This window comes from Pan paniscus, chromosome 4 (assembly GCF_029289425.2).
Source record: "Pan paniscus chromosome 4, NHGRI_mPanPan1-v2.0_pri, whole genome shotgun sequence".
Taxonomy (NCBI): domain Eukaryota; kingdom Metazoa; phylum Chordata; class Mammalia; order Primates; family Hominidae; genus Pan; species Pan paniscus.
In genome coordinates, this window is record NC_073253.2 from 105,103,105 (window position 1) to 105,124,941 (window position 21,837).

Here is a 21,837-nt window from a genome sequence, read left to right on the forward strand (position 1 = left end):
AGCCTCTTGTTGCTGTAAATATGATAAGAAAGTACATGAATGGCAGAACTCTGGGTGAGACTTTGCCACTCCAACCTGGCCAGCCTCCAGCAGTGTTATTTTTTCATGGTGCTCTTAGGGTAGTGAACCACAACTCTTCTATAAACTTCCTTATCTTTCTAAGGACAGTAAACTACACAGTTTTTAAATTCTTGAAGTCCTTAATATCCATGACATTGATTCCTTTTAGAAGACTCCCATCAAAATGTCTTTGAAACCGAATCTTGTTTTTCTAATGCAAAGGTAGTTAAAAGGTAAAGCTTATCTTTTGATTCTAAAGGGAGCTCTGTTTTCTCTATAAGATTGGATGTCTGGGGTGGCACTTCCCGGCACAGGGTCATGGAGCAGTGTGCGGCTGACTCCATGAAATTCACCTGGGGAGGCTTTTCAGCTTTGCATTTTCAGGACCCCACCTCTCAAGATTTTGTAGATTTGGGATAGGACCCAAGAATCTATGTTGATTAGAGGTGCCCCAGCTCATTCTGTTGTGTGGTTAATTTGGGGAAATACCAACGGTTAGGAAGAACTAATTTGGTTTGGAGGATTGGTATATATGCACGTTATTGCTTCTGGAGTATAGAAGATTAATCAGGAAGTGTTCTGGCTACTCACTGGAGTGGTGAGGAATTACTCCAAGAGTGTGGAACAAAGCCAGAGCTTTCTCTGAATGTTTCTTGACCTAGAGTGGACTTAATACTTCCCAGATTTGATGAGGGAGGTGTTTTCTTTTCTGTTTGAATCTTTTATGTTTTATTACTCGTGAGTGACTTTGTCAGCAATCCTAACCTAGATTATGAAGTCCTTTGATCTTGGAGTACATTTAAAATATCTTGTTGAAATTGTTCCCTCTCTATTCATGTTATTCTACGAGCTGCATTAAATTTCAGTGTTGTTGGAGAATATTATTTTATATGCTTTGTTTAATCTTTCTTTTAATGCAATTCATTCAGACCTGATTTTTTATCAGTATCTTAATATTGCAGTGTCCCTCTGCTGTCTTAAAATTTTTTTTTTCTCTCTCCATAGTCTGAAATGTAATGACATCTAATGTTAGCTTCTGGCACGATGCTAGTCACTTTTTGCTAGCACCCTTCTGTGCAATGCTAATCTGACATTCTGAATTTTAAGCTGTATATCTCTGTAAATCCTGTCTTTTCACACAGATCAGTAGCCAAGCCTTTTATCTGAGCCTTATATTACAAAAAGGATGCAAAATCAGAAGATGTCAATGGAGTAATCATTTTAAAAAATAAGATACAAAATTAAATTTGGTTCAAATGTAACTGGTGATCAAAGGACCTTTCTGCATAAATTATTTTCTAAGTTATTTGTGTCTGTTTTTACTCCTTAGGTTAAGATTCTATTCAGTCATTGATTTAATTTTGCATGTCATCTAGCATATTTAATCTACCAACATTAGTAGATTATTTAATGTTTGAACATACAGAAATGTTGCCTTTAACCATATACCATAGCAAAAACTAAAGCATTTTAAATTATATGGAATAATCATATACTATGTAAGTGTGTGATAACTATTCAGTAACATATTTAACACTTCTACTTTTGGAATAAAATAGTGAAACAATTGGCAATGATTTACCAAGTTGAAAGAAAACAATCAGATGATCTAGGCATGCCGCCTATGTTATTTATATTTAAAAATTAGATTTATTTTGAGAGTTTTGTTTTCTTTAAATTCTGTCATTGGGTAACATTTAGTTCCTATCATTTGGTAACATGGATGGACTTTAGCTTCGAATCAGTACATGCCTTTATGGTCTTGTTAAGGTGTATAAATGAAACTACAAGAATATGGTGGATGAAACCTGAGAAGGGAGATAATATTTGATGATGCACAACATATAATCTATGTACAGCCCAATCCTTGTACTTTGAGAGTTTTGTGATAGGTTGAGAATTTTCATAAAAAGGTATGCCTTGTCCTAAAATGTTTGTAGGAAATGTTTTCAGTATTTTTAGTATTAAATCAATGGAAGATATATTTTAAACATATGAGTTAGATGTGTGCTGTTTATTTTCTTTTATTGCTTACAACTAAACTTGGTAGTTTATGGAGTATTTTCTAAGACTGTTATTTATAAAATGTAATAAAACCAAATTATTCATATATTTTTATATTAAACCCTCTCAGATAATTCTGTTAATATGATGAGAACTGGAAATATAGACCTCTTAAACATTTTTGTTTTTTCTTGATAGGAAGAAGAAAAGAAGTCGGTCAGTTATCCTTCTCTCCTTAGCCACATAACTTCTTCTCTCATGAATCATCCAGTCATTCCAATGGCAAATAAGTTCTCCTCACCTACCCTTGAGCTGCAAGGTGAATTCTCTCCATTACAGTCATCTTTGCCTTGTGACATTCATCTGGTTAATTTGAGAACAATACAGTCAAAGGTATGTCTCAAAATATATCTTATAAAAAATTACTGTTTATTATGTACTTGTTTTAAGGGGGTAAGGAAAGGAGAAAAAAATAATGTATGCTTTACTATGCTTTGAGGAATTATTAACAGGGCTTCACCTTTAGCCAAAAGCTTCATGCCTTTCATTTGACTATTGCTGTATATTTTAGAGCATATCCTGATACTAATTTACTCTTAAGTTCTGTATGGCGAGCAGGTCAGGAAATACCATTAGTAGGTGGGCAATCTGGGCCTTAAGTTTAGCACTAGTGACTTTTCCCATTCATTTCTCCTTGTTAGACAATATCTCTCAGAAGCTAGAGAAATAGTACTTAGTTATTTCTATATCAGAGGCTTTGTATTTTCGTACCTTTCTCTTGAGAATCACTGCAACTCAGTTTCCCATTAGAAAACTAACCGTTTAGAAGAAATATTAGAGGAAAAGCATGGGGAAGTTTTATTAGGTATGAAATTTAATTTAGTTAGACTGCAGTTATATACATACCTGTTTTTAACATCAAAAAGATTGCATTTGGAAAGAATAAGAATTAGACATTTGACATTGTTCTTATGTGTTGCAAAGCTGTTTTGATATTGCAAATTGACATAGATTTAGCTGGAAATAGTAAGTGGTTATAGATTCTGTGGAAAATATCTCATGGTAAATGGCCTAAGTATGAAAAGAAGAGGATGCTCATGTTTAAAGACAATATAAGAGGTGAGAAATGTTTAATTTAGAACAAAGAACTAAAGCAATAAAGTAAGGATAAATGCCTATAATTTGGACATTAGAGATTTACAACTTTATGTCTAAGATATAGGAGAAAAAATATAATTTCTTTTTTTTCTTTATAGATTTTTAGTTGAGACACTTTTGAAAGCAAAGGTCAGATAAACAGGGGAAAAATAGCAATAGTATATTGTACATGCTATACCCGTCACTTGGGAGAGGCCTAAGTTCAAAAGTATTTTTTTCCCAAGGCAGTGGTTTTGGGACCTTGCCTAAATAATGTTTTAACAAAGAGCCATAAATCCTCTAGAGACAAGACAAAGAAGAAAGCATCTTCAGGCTTCCAAAAGGCAGGAAAATGTGGGAGGATAAATTTATGGGAAGAGTGAAGTCTGCTCCTGGATGCTCTGGCACTGCTGTCTCTTAGCTAATTAGCAAGCCTTGTAAAGGGGCCTGTCTTTAGACAAGAAAAGGCAGAGAGGAAGGGATAAGACCGCTTGTATTTGTAAATTGCTGTCCTGCCATCAAGCAGGCAGAAGAAGGGACAGAATGGCCCCCTGGTTTTTTTCCTTCTTCAGCTCAATAATCCTCAGTTTTTTGAGAGAGAAGTATTTTGGTTTCCTTCAGAGATAAGGAACTTATGCTTGGCTATGCAGGCAAACATATATGACTTATAATAATGACTACAAGCAAATGCTCGAGGCGTGTGTGTGTGTGTGTGTGTGTGTGTGTGTGTGTGTGTGTGTGTGTATTGAAAGGCTTTTTAAAATCATTGTCAGTGAACTTGGAGGATTTATTTCCTACCCACTACCTGCCAGTTACTGCCATAAAACACACAAATGCCCCTGCCCTTCTAGAGCTTAGATTCTAATGGGAGGAGAAAAACAAGAAAAAGTAAGAGAAATATGTAATATGTTAGATGGTGTTAAGTGTTATGAAGGAGTAAAAAGGGAACAGCCATTCAAAGGAGGTAACACAATTTTGATTAAGGTGTGTAGAGAGGGCCTCACAGAGGTGATAATGGAGTAAAAATCTGAAGAAGGTCAGAGAATAAGAGACTCCTGCAGATTTCTGGGGGTAGAGTGCTCCAGGAAAAGAGCAAGTGTGAAGGCCCTGAGGCCGGAGAGATATGTGGCCAGAACAGAAGCTCCATGAGAGCTATGCTTGTCCTTTATTCATTGCTATATCCCCGTGAAGAACAGTGTCTGCACATAGGATCTCAAAAACTATTTTGAATCAGTGAATTGTGTAGATGTTTTTTCTAGGATTCTGCTGTGGTTTTTTGTAGGTCTACATTTGGCTCCCCGAGGTGTCGTGTCATAAATTCATGATCTAAAAGAAACGGAAAGAATAGAGTGGAGGGCATCAAATACTCTGGGCTTGAGGTTACCACCACCCAGCATAGATGGTAGAGGAGATCAGCGACCTGAAGAACCCAGAGGCTTCTGGGGAGGATGGGCGGTCACCATCCCTTAGCCTCACTTTTAGGTGGCTCCTCCACTGTAGTTGTTTTAAATGTGATTGTTTTCTGGAAGCAGCTGGAGCTGACTAGAGTCAGTGAGCATAGGGTTTTACCTTCTGTAAACGAAGCCTGGAACTTGTTTTTTATGTCACCTTTTTTTGTGGTTACTCACTTCTTCACATCCTTCCTGCTTTTGACTATTTTCTTGTAATACAAATCTAATCACTTCTCAGATGAAAAATCCCATTGCCTACTGAATTGGTTCAGACACTGAGCATTCAGGTCCTCTGCAGCCTGGCCTCTACTTACTGCAGCCACCTGGCTTCCCGTTGCTCTTCGTGCCTTTGGACAGGTGGGCCACCCTCCCTACCTGTGGGCTGAGTGACTGCTGACTCAGCTACCATTTATAACATGAGGCTAATGTCACGTATTGCTGTGTCAGGTCTTTTGCTAAAAACAGATGAAATCCTATTGTGAAAGCCTTTTGAAAACAAAAGCACTCTGTAAACATACCTTGTTATCCTAATGACACTTACTCCAACTTGGTTGCAGATTAGGGTTTTAGCAGAGGGAATAGAGAGCAACTTAACAACATAAAGATTTGACCAAGAAGATTAAAAACTGAAATGTTAATAATGCCTATTGATAACTACCATGCTGGCTCATAATCAGAACTAAATACTTGGCAGTTTTGCATTATCATATCAGTTGGTGCCAGTTCCTGTGTTAGCCTTTGACTCTTAGCACATATTTATGACAGTTGTTTAAAAGCCCACTAGTAATCCAAAGGAAGGACTGGTCCATTCAAAACCACTTCTTTAAAGAATTCCCTAACCTGATAATAGAAGGATAATCATTGAAGGGAACTGTTGTGGGTATTGATTCAAAGAAAGCTGTACTTACAAAATGTCCAGTGTAATTCCATGCTTATACTAAAAGAAAGACCAAAATGACTCAATGAATAAGTACAGAAGCCAGACCTAAGCATTTTGGTTTGGGTTCCTGTTTCTGTGTGCTAGAAGCTTCCAATATGCAATAATGGGCTGTTCATTTGGAGAATGCAACTCATTTTTCCCCTTGAAATAATGTCAAAATAGACATAGGTTCCAAGCAAGACCTGAAGTCTGCATTGGCCTGTATTTAAGTAAGCATATTCCTCACCACCACAGTATTTCATGAGAAATGTGTCTGAAGGCCACCTTAGCATGATAAGGACGCATGTCTTCCTGCCTGACCAACTCCTTCAGCACCATGATAGAGAGTGCCCTTGCTTGGCCCTCCTCTGGGCCGCTGTCTAAAGGTTTCTCAATTCTGAACCTCAGTTGGTTTTCTTTACTCCTGGGATAAGGGGTTATAGATTCGAAGAACAGTGAGGGAGGTGAGTTGCAGGCTGCAGGTATGACAACCCACTGAGGTGGTTCAGCAGTTCCAGCTACTAGTCCTCAAATTCACTGTGTCCGGATCACACAGGGGAGATTTTAAACATAGAGACTTTTACAGATTTCCAGATCTCTGAGATTCTGATTCTATAGGGCTGGGGAGGAGAGCCTAGGAATTTGTAATTTTTAAAAATGTTTCTCATGAAATTGCTGAGTTATCTCCATTTCCTAAATTAGGAAAGTGAGAGTTAGAGCTAAGTTAAATGATAAAAATAAAATCACCCAGTGGTAAATGGCAGAATCAGACCTTCTGAATCTCAGTGCTGTGTGTGGCCTCAGACGGTAGCATTTGACTTTTTTAGAATTACTAAATTTGTTTCTAAAAGTCCAAGCTTTCAGGGATTGCTTTATATTAGTAGATGAGTTTACATTTTATATAGACATATCTTGCTTTTAGACAGACATAATCTTGCTTTTCTGCTTTATATCAATTTTTGGAAAATGATTATATGCCGTATATTTGTATTCAGATGAAAAGGGGAACAAACATCTCTGGAAGCCCTGCCTCACAGCATGCTGCATGGCCTTGCCCATTCCAGCCACTATCTACAAACTTACCCATTAGCCTTCCTATTCTGTTGGCCTGTCTTTCAACTCTTTTCCTTGATCACCCCCTTCCCCTACACTATGAAGAGCTTGAGATACTAAAAAGAAGCTTCTGTAAAGGTTTGAAACCTAGGGAACATGAACACCACTGAAATACACTACTTGCAAAAGCCTTGTCATCAGGAAAGGACCATTATTTAAGAAGAAGAGAGATTGGGTAGAGAAGATGCAGGGAGGATCTCATGCGAGGACAGATAATGAGTCAGGCTTCTGAAGCTGGAGCTGCTGGTTCAGCCTGGCATAGAGGGACAAAGAGGAAGCTGGATAAGCTCAGCTTCATGGAGCCATTCTACTTGGAATACTTTAGAAATGTGATATGTAATTCAGCTTTTTTTTTTTTTTTTTTTAGATTATTTCCACAGCTTTTATATTTAGACACATTTATTTTATATAAACATGATATATATATCTTAACTCTTTCTCTATGTAATTTATTTTGATTTGTGTTTAACTGTTTCTTGCAAATAGTTAACCATCATTTCAATATCAGCACCACTTACTGAATAAGATTTTATCTCTCCACTTGTTCATTCTGCCTCTTCTTTTCTTATAAAAGGCAGTTTGAGGATTTTACTTTATTTGTCTTTCTTATAAGAATTGATTGGTGCTTTATTGATCTCCCTAGCTTCTGGAAAGGTGAAAATTGTGAGAAAAATAATTCCTTTGTTGTACGTATCTCAGAACAGCCATTTACCTTCCCTTTCTTTCTGTCATTTTATCTTGTTGATCAAAACAGGATAGCTATTATTGGACATTTTAATGAGCACCCTAAAAAATGAATTTCTACTGGTTATAATACCATCTTAGGACTTATAATGAAGCATGTAATTTTCTAACCTTTCCAGCTGCCAGAATGCACTAGAGATGAGTGTTAGGTATTTTCAAAGAATCTGAGTGGGTTGGAGAAATTTTCCCACCGGATGTGTAGCCATGCCTTAATCTATGTGCACCTTGCTAACCGTGTGAAGAGGGTGGGGTCCCATGCATCCTGGAGAATTTGGCCAAAGTTATGGCCCCTCTCTTCCCCACGAACAGTGGTTGCACACATAATGTTTACTACAGTTTCCAAAAGTTTACTGTTTCTTTTGGTGCGAGAGAGGAATGACATAACTCACATCTTAAGATCTTCAGTAGAGAACTATTCACCTGCTTTTTTCCTTAAAAGAGACTGTCATGTGTGTATAATTTTCAGAATGGCTTACATCCTATTTGAAGTGGGGTGAATGGATAGGTGGATAGGTGGTAGATGGAAGGAAATTACAATTTCCAAAGCTTGGTTTCTGAATTGATATATTTTTTGATAAGTTATAGTTTTATCTCTGCTGGACCCATCAGTCAGTACTCTCCTTTTTCAGCCATAAATTGGAGGGGTTACCTCCTTTAGTTTACAGTATTTTGTTATTTTACATCAAAAATATTTTTTATCTTTTCTCTCCTGGCTAGCTATCTATGAGCACAAATTCATAGCTAGTGCAAAGGTAGGAGAAGGAAGCTGTTAAAAGCTTAAACTTTGGAGTCAGATGTCCTGGGTATGAGCATGTCTCCTTTGCTTTCTAACCATGAGACTTAGAGCAAGTCACTTAACTCTCTGAGTGTCAGGCTCCTCCTTAGTAACATGGAGATGGTAATAATACTCACCTTAGAGATGTTCTGAGGATTGGAGATAATTTTAGTGTTAGTAAAGCACTTAGAACAGCATGTGGCACATAGTAAGCCCTATGAGTGCTTGACAAGTAAAGGTTCTCACCTGTGATAGCTCAGTCATGAACAACGGCAGTTGTCACTAATAATGAGGTAAAAACATTGCCAGAGTAAATCTTGATGTCACTTTGACTTATTCCTGATATTTTAGGTTGGTACAAAAGTAATTGCAGTTTTTGCTATTAAAAGTAATGGCAAAGCTACAATTACTTTTGCACCAACTTAATACTTTGTTAGTAATTCCTCAGATATTTAAAAATAACATATCTAAAATTGTCTGTTTGCCAGGCATTATGCCAAGTGCTTTACATGAACTTTATTTAAAGCTCTCACAACAACCCTAAGAAGGTAGGCAATATTTTCATCCCATCTTACAGAACAGGAAAGTAACTGACCTAGAGATATGATAGATAACTGTCAAGGGCACACAGTCAGTAATGTGGTCCTGGGAGCACACTCAGGTGTGTCTGAGTCCAGATGGCTTCTCAGAACCTTATACTGTCTTGCATGGGAACAAGAAGGGAGAGGGAGCACTGAAAATGTGAGGGAATACACTGTCTATTTTTCTTGTGTCTTCAGTAATAATAGGACACCTACAGAAGGATATCCCATCCATTGGCGGGAGAAGACTAAGGGCTAATCCAGGATCACTGGTGGTCATTGCTATTTGAGTATAAGAGAGAATGCTTTGTGATAGAGATTTTCTCGTATATTTACATATTTTAATACAAACTTATATATCACCTCAACTATTTCAAAGGTTGTTGTGAGATAAAATGAGTTAATTGATGAAAAGCATTCTGTACAGGATATGGCACACAGCAAGTGCTCAACAGGTATTAGCAATGACTGATATTGTCACTGTGGTTGACCCTCAGTCTTCAGAGGGACTCTTCACAGGTCCAGCTTAGCTTGCTGAATTTATAGAGGTTTACTCAAAGTCACATAAATGGTTCATGGTAGAAAAAATCATTGGTCTGATCCAGCTTTCTCTAAGCCCAGTTTTATCTGATGGCTTCATTCTGCAGACCAAATCATCTTTCCCCGTACTCCACCAAGTTGCTGGAAGAGCCTCAGAGGCCCAGCTTAGTCTATGAGCTGAATGTTGGTTTTATCCCCTGAATTAAGTTTGCAATGGGTTTTCTCTGTGCAACTTTAGAATACGCCAGCCTTACTTCAGTAATTCAGCCTCGAAAGTGATCTAATCTGTTTTACAAAGATAGTTACCTACCACAGTGCTTGGCACAATTTCAAAAATTGTAAATTTTCTTCCCCACATCCTCCCATTTTATGGGGTCCAGATATTACTAATGCATTAATGAATGTAAAAGCAGTTCTTCCAAAATCTGTTTACTCTCCTAGAGCATACAGTGTGACTGCTTGAAGGTATCTGTTTTCCTGCATGCATATTCAAGTTAAATTCACAGTTTCCCTACTTTGAAAAACAGTTTTCTTGGAAATAAAATGTCTAGACAGACTTTGAAACTGAAAAACTGCTGCTTTGCCTCAGGTATTTTTGCTTGAAAACTGATACTTTCATGAATATTTGATTTTTTAAAAACTTGGACAAGATGATTGCTATTTCAGTTCGTTTTTACAAAAGTGATGTAATTTTAGTTTTGAGAGAAAGTATAACTTTTTCTATCAGTGAAAGTTAATTTTTATGACTTTTATCTCTATTTTTGTATTGTCGGTTTAAATCTCTTGTAGAATTCAAGTGTAGAATTCCAAAGGTGTTTCCCTCCCCACATTTTTTGTCCCCTTCTGTTGCTATAAAGGCCTTACATATTCATTATTCCAAGAGCAAATGTGTTGCAGGAATTTTAGCCATGCATGCTATCAAGTGATATGTAAGGATGGACCCATGAGTTAAAATGGACAAATGCTTTAGGTTAATAGTGATATGTGCTTTTAAAAGAGCTTAATGAAGAGGGTTTCTAATCTGTTAATCTGAATCCAGACTTTGTTATGATTTTGATATACGACTCTAGACATAGAATTTAGGAGTTCCCTGAGTCTTTAGCTACAAAGTTGTAATGTAAAATAAAGGAAATTTATGCTAAGGGCTTCCTGTGTGCCAGACATTTGGCCAGATCTTTGTTAAGCTATTTCATTTCATTTCATCTTCATTTTATGGAAAAGGAAAACCTGGTTTTGCTGAAACCCACAGCTAGTAAATTGCAGAGCAAGGATCTAGAGCTCCAGCTGTCTGACTCCCCACTCAGGCTCTGAACCACTCTTACTACACAGCTCGTGCACTAGCGCATTCTGCCCTACAAGGCAGTGTGAAGCTACTTACATAGTATTTTCAACAGGTTAATCCACACAGTGACTCCATGAAGGAAATAATACAAGCATTACCTCCATTTTACAGGCAAGAAAATAGATATTTAGGAAGAAGAAATTACTATCCTAAGGTTTCACAGTTGGCACATGATAGAGTCCTCTTTCTTATTCTTTTGGAGATCTAATGATACCATAAATGAAGGGTTTTCCTATGTGTTATTTTTATAGTACATGGGCAGGGTGTTTTAAATGTATTGAAATGAATTAGAAATTTTTATCATATGATTTAAAATTGCTGTGTGTATCATGTGGTCTTGTGATGACTCAGAATTCCTTAAATGACTTTTCTCTTCCTTCAAACAAAATCTTAGCAGTACCACTACAAAATATCAGTGTGAAACATCATAACATAGGTTATTCCAGCCAAGACTCTGAGGTGAGGACAGCTTTAAACTGTTCAGGCACATTAAAATCAAATCAGTGGTGGAGATTCTGGCAGCTATTCAGGAAAGATGTCTCTTTAGTACATTAAAAAATCTTATCCCCTAGTGAGGATGATCAGGCGTTTGGGCATATTCCTTTCTGTGGCCAGAGAACAGAGGAAAGAATCAGTTTTATCACAATGTCAGTGCTGAGCAGCACATGACTCTTTTTTCAAAAACTATATGTTTCTTAATTTTTCCAGGGATTTTTAATTCATTTATCATAAACACCTTCCAACTTTAGGAAACATAAAATTTATTAAGATAATTGTATTTTAAAATATTCAGAGGCCTAAACCATTCATGACATTGATACTTAAATGGATATGAGAAATTTTATTGCAAGAAAAAGTATACTGACCCTCTTAGCTGACTTGTCATGTTTAGTATTTTTATTTTTGCCTGCCTATCAACAATAGCTTCTGCAGTATCAATTTAAATGATACATCAAGCTGGTAAATGTGAGCTGGCCTACCAAGTGAAAGCATAACTAAATTTAAATAGCTCTAATATAAAAATAATGAATCAGTACATCAAAGGTTAAGAATGCAGTTAGCTTAATGTTCAATAAAGAAGCATGTGTGACTTTTAAGTTAGATGGTATGTCATTCAATGACCAGATAAGGACTAAGTTCAGGTGCAGTTTATTCAACTGATGTGTGTGTTTGAAAAATAAGACGAAAACACAATGCTTTATTTGAATAAACTTTAATAAAACAATATATAATGTATGGACATAAGGAAACCTAAGTCCTCGGGGATTATAGGGGAAACCAAGGCATGAGGTTACCTAACAAGGAACCTTAGAACATAATCTTACCTGGCTCAGTACAAGTAGGAGAGGATGGTAGCAGGTGAATGGGCAGTGAACATGGACCTGAGGAGAAATGAATTTGCCTAACTTTCTTGCTAAATAAATGTGCTTTTGGATGCTGACATCGAGAGAGTGGTGTGTGAAGTACCATAAATATTTGCTTTATTGTCTGCGCGGTGTGACTGCATTCTGCTCATTTGCAGGTGGGCAATGGGCATTCCAATGAGGCAGCCTTGATCCTCCACAGAAAAGGGTTTGATTGTCGGTTCTCTAGCAAAGGCACAGGGCTGTTTTGTTCTACTACTCAGGGAAAGGTAAGTTGAAAAGGTTATTTTTGCTTACTGTTAGTGTGCTTTGAAATCCTCTTTCTGCAAAGGATCTTGACAATAAGATCATGTTTCATTGCTTCTTTACTGTCTCAGTTTCGTCAGTCTGCAAATTAGTTTGAATCTCCCCATCTGAAAAATGCACTTTCTCAAAACTTCAGCCTCATTTCCTTGTTGACATCAAAAGGCATAGCTGGAACTTATGCACATTTGAAGGCAATGCTCTTGTTATTTCCTAGGCCTTCTATTTCCAGCCTACAAAGTGCCTTGCTCCCAGTCCCCCAGTTTTCTCCTCCCCTGAACCACACACGCTCACATATCATCTAGTTCAGCATTGGTAAACCTAAGTCCTACAGAGGCCAAGGCAAGTTTATAATAACTGAAGCTTATAGAGGTAGCCATAAAGAAGCAACTGGGAAAATTGAGACTGTAGGCTAGTGGGATAATCCACCCACAGCCCAGGAGGCAGCTGTACATAGCGCCAATCAGTTGTTTTCCCTTGGGAAATAAATGTAGGTCTTGGTCTTCTGATTAATGCAGATTTGCATATGAGTCAACACCGTGCAGGCCAAACAGATCCTCAGTCTGAACACAGCTTGCTGGCTGCCTATTGTTTATTTCTCTTCAAGTTGGTCTTTCTGGCAGTTCCATCAAGCCTGTCCTTGAAAGGAAACAAACCTCCAATCTCCTGCCTCTGTCACTGAAAGGGCCATGACTCAGAGAAGGCAGCTGGGCTGATTTAGGCACACAGGCAGATCTGCCTCACCAGGCAGCTCAGCTGACCCAGCTTTCCTCCAAAACCTCATAAATAATGCTGTAGACCAGACTCAAGTGATTCATTTCCAACCCTACAAATTAGCATGTGTGTGGGGTCCAAAAAGATAAGAAAAATGTGGTAGGAGCCCTGAACCTACTTAGATAGATTAGCTTCTACATTTCTTTTACCCTACCCTGCTTGGAGTTGGTGCCAAGAAAGCACTGATATTTTTATTACTTTTTTATTATACTGTATTTGCACTCTATTGTATTGTTGATGATCTGAGTTTACTTGGTTCTGAGCATTCTGACATTAAGGCCTTGAGTCATAAGGGGGTTATACGATCCAGAGAGACAGATAACATGGCAGTGGTGAGGGAAATACTTTCCAAATGACCTGTCCACCTCTATAGACTGGGACTCAATGACATAATAATCCTTCCTTGTAGTGAGCCTGTGTGCTCTCTCTTAACTCTGTTGAAACAGGAAAAAGTGGTTGAGGACTACCATTGTTAGGGATAAGTATTGACTAAAAGAGAATGAGGATGTTTTTAAAGCTTCTTGGCCATTGGAGGTCCTTTCTTTTATTGAAAAAGCCCCTGTGCATGATAAAATTCTCAAGCAATACAAAAAGGAATGCAGAATATGTTGCTCATGACCATTACTGGTTTCCTGTTCCCTTCCAAGCATAGTCTGTATGTTCAAGCATGTATATATGTATATTTAATTCACCCTTTTTTCTGTAAAAGAGAACTTACATATGTATATTTAATAACATATATGTATATTTAATCCACCCTTTTTTCCTCAAAAGAGAACTTCAACATAGTTTTATTCCTTCTCATACTAATTTTCACAGAATATGTAGTTGTGCTGCTAATCTTCAAAGTTGATCTAAATATGTAAATTTTATCATTTACTTTTCAGATATTAGTACAGAAACTTTTAAACAAGTTTATTGTCGAAAGTCTCACACCTTCATCACTATCCTTGATGCATTCACCTCCCGGCACTCAGAATATAAGTGAGATCAACTTGAGTCCAATGGAAATCAGCACATTCCGAATCCAGTTGAGGTGAACCTGACTTTCACATTTGGATTGAGAATCATTGGCTTTTATACCTTTCTTGGTTTGACGTGCAATAAAGAAGCACATTATTTTAGCTTCTGGCTACTGTGAGAACATGAATTCTGTGATTCTGTGGGTTTTTTCTTTTTTCTTTTACCAGTACAGTAAGAAAAAAAAAAAAAAAAAGCCATGCTATGAATCAAGATTCTTTTTTTTAAAACTTCCTCCCATGAACTACCACCATCAGTATGAATTGATGCAACAAATGAAGAAATATTTAAAGACAGCCTCTCAACAGATTGTATCTCAGGTTAAATGCTAACTAATTATGTCTGTGTTGGGGGTTGCGAAGAGATTCTTAAAAGTATCTGTGTGCTGATCATCAGTTTTACAAAACTGATTGGCTGAAATGGAATAAAATGTTTGTGGGTAAAAGCTAATGGCCAAAATGGTTGCAATCATTCATACTAGTTAGAAAAATTATGTGTTGAAATAAGTGGAAAAGTGCAATCCATCCACCCTTATGATTAACGTAGATGATTTTTATACCTTTTTCTGATGTACCTCTTGACCTTCTCCTTCCCTTCCTACCCTTTCTAAGTATTTCCAGAAATACCTGATTTTGAATCATTCAACAGTAGAAAAAGAGGCATATTTTCATTACTTGACAATGTGGGATGGGTGCAATTTATTCCATCTTCACTAAAATAGAAGCAATTCCATAGGTACCATAAACCTATTTTAGGTACCACAAGGTGTCTTTTTACACAGCTCATTTGAATACAGGTGTTCTGAGAAGGGGTTTCTATTTTAAAATTACCATATCAAAATAAATGTGCCTTATTTTTTTATAAGTCTTGTTAAATCAGTGTCCATATTACTGTCTGGGGAAGGGGGAATGTTGTGGGGTCTGGGAGAGGGTGGGTACTTTCTATGACACATAAATTGTGTAATTTTTGCCTGACAATGCTGGCCACATTCTGCTCTGTTTCATTAAATTTGTGGTGATGTTACTCTAAACATTTTGACTATTTGAATGTACTGAGATGTCAGAAAACAAAACAAGGAAGGAAAATATTGTTAATTAAAATATGCTGCTGCCAAGGAAACTGCAACTTGAAGCAAGGATTTTGTAAAATGCAAAATCCAGCTACTGTTTCCATTTCACAGTAGTTAACTATATTAAAGAGAGAATGCTTTAAAATTGATCTTGTTTTGAAACCCACTTTTATGTAGCTCATCATGGTTTATCTTACTAAGGAATATGTTTGTTCATTCAATTCTCAACTTTTGTATGTGCTATCCTTAAAGTGAAGTTCTGAGCCCATGTGCCATTACAGTGCTTTTAATAAAATTTATTTGGGATTATTGTTTCCTTAACATTAAAATAATAGCGACATTTAGACTATTCAATTTTAGCATAGAAAGGAGTCTTTGAGTATGTACAGTTTTGAAAAATCTCTTTGAGATAATTGATTTTGTATTCTGTGGCTTTCAACCTCCATTTACCTCTTGTCATTCCAACATCTTTATAGAGAAATAAAAACCCAATTTCTCTTTTACCATTTAGTTTGATTATCATCTGGATTTTCACTCAAGATGCAGCTCCTAAGATTATTGTTATGTTAAATTCATAAACTCCTTCACCTTTAATAATTAAGGAAACAATACCAGTGTTGATAAAGATATTACAAGGGGTAATTTCATGCAATAAACATGTACTGTAAGTTTTCTTCCACATTTTTTGGGAAAAAAACTAAAAAAAGAAAAAGGACTTCCTTTTTGTGGACATCTACAGATGTTAGGGTTGCCAGAAGCAAATCCCAGGAATGAGATCAGTATTTTCGTTGCATCTTAAATGTATAACCTTCCTGTGGGAGTTCAGTGTGTCTGTGGTTAAGTGGGTGTGCTTAATCATTCTCGAAATTCTGATCAGATGAAATAAAAAAAAATCTTGATGCAATAACAGTGGTTTTGCCACTTCTGGTTGTTTGCGATGGATCTGTCCCATGTCAGTCTGGGGTTTTATTCAGCTTGTGTTGCTACCAGCAGTTCACAGGTAAAGCAGAAATTCTCTTTAACCAGCAAGTTTCTGCTTTTTAAGGTTACTTTTAGAATAAATCATCAGGGAAATAGAGAGGATGCTTTTGCTTTGGGTTGCAGTCAAAAACTGATTAAATAATTTAATGTTTCTGGCACACACTAAAAACCATACACTTCAGTTGTGATCTCAGTGGCATATTTATTTGGTTAGGTTTCGTTACATTTATTATTACAGATGTTCAGTTGACCAAGTAGTTCAGTGTTTTCTTTCCTTTTTTTGGAAATTTTAGTTTGAGTTTGTGACTGCAGTGTTCAAGAACTCAGCATCCTTGTTTTCTACAAATACTGATTAAAATAAAATGCTGTAAAATGTGATGTAAAACATTATCATGATCTTCCCATGCCTTTGTTGTACTTGTGCCGAAGTGTTTTGATATTCCTTTGTCTGGAAGAAAATGTTTGCTTTCATTTTGATCATTTTGTTCACCTTGGAATCAATAGGTTTTGATATTTTCTCTTGGAAGATTTTATATCTTTTTGGGAATATGTAATATAAGATCTCTAATAAAAGATAATCTTATCATGTACATGGTCCTCTAGAGTAGTTCTTAATCCTATTTTGTAAACATGTATTAAAACATAATGAAGGGGTAGGGGGAGTAGTGAGGGTCTGTTCTTTGTTCCTTCATGATGGATTTTTTTTTTTTTTTTTTTTTGGACACAGAGTCTCTCTCTGTCACCCAGGCTGGAGTGCAGTGGTGCAATCTCAGCTCACTGCAACCTCCGCCTCCTGGGTCCAAGCGATTCTCTGCCTCAGCCTCCCAAGTGGCTGGGATTACAGGCACCCACCACCACTCCTGGCTAATTTTTGTATTTTTAGTAGAGACAGAGTTTCACCATCTTGGCCAGGCTGGTCTTGAACTCCTGACCTCGTGATCCACCCACCTCAGCCTCCCAAAGTGCTGGGATTACAGGCGTGAGCCACCATGCCTGGCCTGGATTGCTCTTTCTTTAGTCCAGTTGTAGTTAGAAAATGTAGTTGTAGAGTGAAGATTGTAGATGGGTGGTGTGTGTTACATCTGGGTTTGGAGGCACCTTTCAGCTTGAAGTCTAGGGACCTTCCTAGCACCTGTGCCCCACGGGGCCTTCTGAGCCCATTAGGAGGTAGGCAGATTGTGGTCAGATTCCATATATAAGCAGGACAAAGTTGTGGAGGGGAGTAAGCTCAGACATGAAGCTAAGAAGGTCCATGTGAGTTGATCTAGAAGGGAGGGTGGGTTGAAAGAGTCGGATCTGGAGGCACCCTCCAGCCTGCTGGCCCAGACTATTACACAGCTTCAATGACTTTAGAGGAGTCCCCTCAAAGCTGAGAGGCAGGCGCAGGTGGAGAGAATAAATATTCAGGGAGGTACACATGGGTTAGCTAGGTAAACAGTACATGTTAACTAGGAAATCTGCACTTGGTTTGGATAACTTATTCAGTAAAGAAATAATCCACTTAAGGCCGGATGTGGTGCCTCACGCTTGTAATCCCAGGACTTTGGGAGGCTGAGGCATACAGATCACTTGAGGCCAGGAGTTTGAGACCAGCCTGGCTAACATGGTGAAACCCCATCTCTACTAAACATACAAAAATTAGCCGGGCATGGTGGCGGGCACCTGTAATCCCAGCTGCTTTGGAGGCTGAGGCAGGAGAATTGCTTGAACCCAGGACACGGAGGTTGCAGTGAGCTGAGACTGCGCCACTCCACTTCAGCCTGGGCAATAAGAGTGAAAATCTGTTTCAAAAAATAATAATAACCCAGTTATGTACACACAGGAGTGTAACAATCTGTAGAAGTTAGTAAAAATAGATGTCATTGAGAAATAATGAGACTTGTCTTTGGCCCCATAAAATTAGATCATTAACATGTTAAAATAATTTGAGTATTAAAATTGGTAAAGAAAATTTAGGTGGGCATATGTTCACAATGCCTTTTACAAACCTTCGAATCAGACTAACAAAGGGCAGTTATGATGTTGAAAAGTTGAATCACAGGGGAGTTGAAAGAATTAGCAAGTACTCTGTTACTACCACATATCAAAGCAGAAAACAAACGTCTTAAGAGGTTGTAAAGGGCGAGATTTCTCCAGTACACGCTAGATGAAGCAAAAATAGGAAATTGTAACTATCCAGTAACTAATGTTCAAGGTAGATAACACTCCAAATACAGCTATTGCCAGGTATGAGATGCCATCTAAGCTCTGTCTGGATCTCTTGGTTTTTCTTTCCCCTGAGTTGTCCTCATTCTTGGGCAAGGTCTGCCCATTGAATGGCAAAATGGCTGCCAGCAGGTCCAGACTGGCATCCAGACAGCTCAGAGACCTCAGTGGAAAGGGCACTTTTATCTACACTTTAGTCTAATTTTTTCAGCAAATGTCCTGGGATTAATGTCGCTGGCTCTCATCTGGCTCATGTGCTAATGATTATGGCTAGGAGTATAGACTTAGGTTCAACTGAATCACATGGAGAAATGGATGAGAAGTAGTGCCCCACCCCCAACCCAAAGAAAATGGAGTTCTACAACCAGAGAAACAGGAGTTGGATGCTCAGATACTTTGGATACTAGGCAGGCAAAATACAGTAGGAATACATTGCAGAGGAAAACCAAGTGGAGATTGTGGATTTAAAGGAAGCTGAAAGCAACATGCAGTTTGAGTTTCAGGAAAGTTCTCATAGAAGAAGTGGACTTGAGATAATTAATTCTTAGAAGACGAATTTGATTTTAGCAGGTAGAGACAATATGTGTCCCCTGTTAAAAAAAAAAAAAAAAAAAAGGCGGGGCGGCGGGGGAAGACATGATAACAGCAAATCCTAAAAAACTAGAAGTAGTATCTTCTGTCTGAAGCAGTGCTGTGCTATAAAGTTTTCTTTGATCATGGAAATGTTGTTTATACTTGCTCTGTCCAGTGTGGTAGCTACTAGCCTCTTTTAGCTCTTAAATATTTGAAATCTGATTAGTGCAACTAAGGAACTGAGTATCTTAATAAAATGTAAATAGCAACACGTGGCTACTGTGTCTAGAGTGCATTGTTACATATATTACATTAGTAGAAAGTACAACTGAAAATACAAGTTAAGGCCACATTTTGCTAGACTCCTGCTAGTCAAAGTGTGGTCCTCATCCCAGAAGCATTGACATTGCCTGAAACATGTTAGAAATGAAGCCTCACAAGTCCCACCCCGGACCTACTGAATTGGAATCTGCATTTTAACAAGATTCCCCCAAGAGTTCATGTGCTCATTAAAGCTGCCCTAGCACATTTTTCAAGAAGTCAGATCTCTGTCTTGTCAAACTTTTCTAAATAACTCTTAAGTCCCACCCTTACAATCTCTACTGCCTGAAAGCATCCCATAAAATCTGTGCACTTGTCCTAACACCAACCAATTACAAGCTATTTCCGGTCCTGCCCACTTCTAAAAAGTGACATTCAAAAATCTTCCTTGTTAAAAATCTTCTGTTTATTCTGGAAAAACGTAGACACATATTAACTTGGATTAACATAGAAACTTTTGCCATGGCCTAAAAGCCCTACCTGGCCTGGTCCCTGCCCTTCCGCGTATGTGAACTTTATTTTGTGTGTTGCTTAAAAATTTATTTCCTGACTCAAGCCAGTCTTGCCTTCTACCACTCTCCCTCTTACTGACAGTTGTCTAGGATTTTCTGGGTCTCTAGCTCGCCAAGATCATTCCTCTTAAGGGCCTTGCGCTTCCCTCTGCATCAAAGGCTCTGCTCTCAGACCTCCCTATGGCAGGCCTCCTCCTATCCTTCTCATCTTAGTTCAGTTGTCATCTTCTTAAGGCCCTCTTCTCTTGACCAGCCACATTATCAGAGTCCTACCTCCACTCCTTCACTGAGTTATCTCCTTTTTCTTACAGCAGAGCCAAACCTGAAATTTTGTTGGTTTTACTTCCCCATTAGAATGTAAGCTCCTCTGAGGGCAAGAACTGCAGCCGTCTTGCATTGTATCCCCACGCTTGGAACAGCAGGGGTTCCATAAATATTTGTTCAATAAATGAATAGTGATTACCACCTGTAAATGTAGAGAAACAAGAATTATAATTTCAGAATAAAAGGCTGCAAAATCCCTTACATCTAAATATTTGTTTGTTCATGTTATTTCCCTGCTCAAAACTCTCAGGGAATTCCCATGGCCAGTAAAGAATGTATAAATTTTCAAGCTGTATTCCTAATCTCCTCAAAGGATATGACCTTGTGGAATATACTGAAAGTTATTATCAACCAAAATCTGCCCCTTTGCCTTCTTCCTAACAAAACTCTGATTTTACTCTCAAGTATCAGGTAGCCATGGGTCTCAGAGGGGGAATCGTGGCTGGTCTAAATCGATCATGATAATTTCCTTCTCCAGGCTGGATTATTGATTTAGGAATTGACATGTGATACAATTCTGGCCAATCCAATGACCTATCATGGAAATTAGTTGGGAGCTTCTGGGACAAGCCTCTTTTCTCCCTCTTAAAAAGGGGAGAGCATCTTACTCTCGCATGACCATGTTCAAAGACAGCATTGGGTAAGTGTTGATGCTGGAGCTGCTGCAGCCATTTTGTAACCCTGCAGGGAAAGCCTGAGGACAGAAGTCAACTGGATAAGTAGAGCCTTGGTCCCTGATGATGCTGAGCTGGTGAATGAACCAATTCCAATTTTCTCGTTGTATGAAGTAATAACTCACTTGAGTATTTGGAGTTTAGTGTTACGTGACAAAGAGCTAAAAGCATTTAAACCAATGCTCTTGGGTGTCACCACTGCCCCAGCACCACGCTCTTACTTATGTAGATGCTTTGCTGAATGGGTACATGTGGACTTGAGTGACTAAGTCCACTCAAGTGCACTTGATTGCAGTCAGTCCCTTGGAACATGGCCTCTTACTTTGTCTCTCCTCCCCTCACCCCTCGCACATTCTGCTCAAACATTTTAATAAACTGCACTTTATTACACTGCAGTATCTTTTTTTCAAACATAAGGTGTGTAGACGGGTTTTTAAAAATGCAAAGTGAATTAATCATGTGGGTACTAGGGAAATGCCTGAAGATTTTAGAGTTCCTTTAGCATATACTCTGAGAGTGTTTTAATTCAGATGTGGAATTGGGGCTGGCTCCTGTGTGGCAAGATGACCCTTCCAAATGTCAACCAAAAACTGGAGGTAGAGGGGAAGAATAAGTAAAAGGAGCTGAGGTGGGAGCAATGAGTCAGTGGCAGCTAGTTTCTTTGAAGTATGTCAAGTAACTCTTTCAAGTACTTTGAGACTTTTTCAAACATCATTGAGAAGCCGTCTGTGAATTTCTAAATCTACAAAGGAGGGAAATTGTAACACTGCTATTTAAAAAGGCCCTTTTTTTTTTTTTTTTCAAATTTATTGTTTAGATTGACATTGTAAAAGGGCCTATTTTACGGGCTTTACATGTAGACTTGAGTTCTTGGCTCCCAGTTTTTTAAATTCACAGTTTAGCCTTAGGACTCATTTTCTGATCTCAGAGCTAAATGACAGTGCTAGCAAGCAAGATGTACCTATAGGGTCCGGATGTGTGAAACACCAGTAAAATAAAATGGAACCCTCACCGGTTGGCTTTCAAAGCTTGATCTGAAGTTGGGGGTAGG

The 21,837-nt window shown here is 38.0% G+C and overlaps 1 protein-coding gene across 1 annotated transcript in view; it reads left to right on the top strand.

The window, feature by feature from the left end:
* Positions 1-16,767, top strand: part of MAN2A1 (mannosidase alpha class 2A member 1) — a 184,949-nt gene extending 168,182 nt beyond the window's left edge. Inside the window, exons 20-22 of the mRNA XM_003826756.5 lie at positions 2,263-2,457; positions 12,189-12,299; positions 13,995-16,767. Of these exons, the coding sequence (XP_003826804.2) occupies positions 2,263-2,457; positions 12,189-12,299; positions 13,995-14,147 (459 nt within the window). The 3' untranslated portion in view covers positions 14,148-16,767. The remainder of the gene's footprint in view (positions 1-2,262; positions 2,458-12,188; positions 12,300-13,994) is intronic.
* Positions 16,768-21,837: the final 5,070 nt, after the last annotated feature.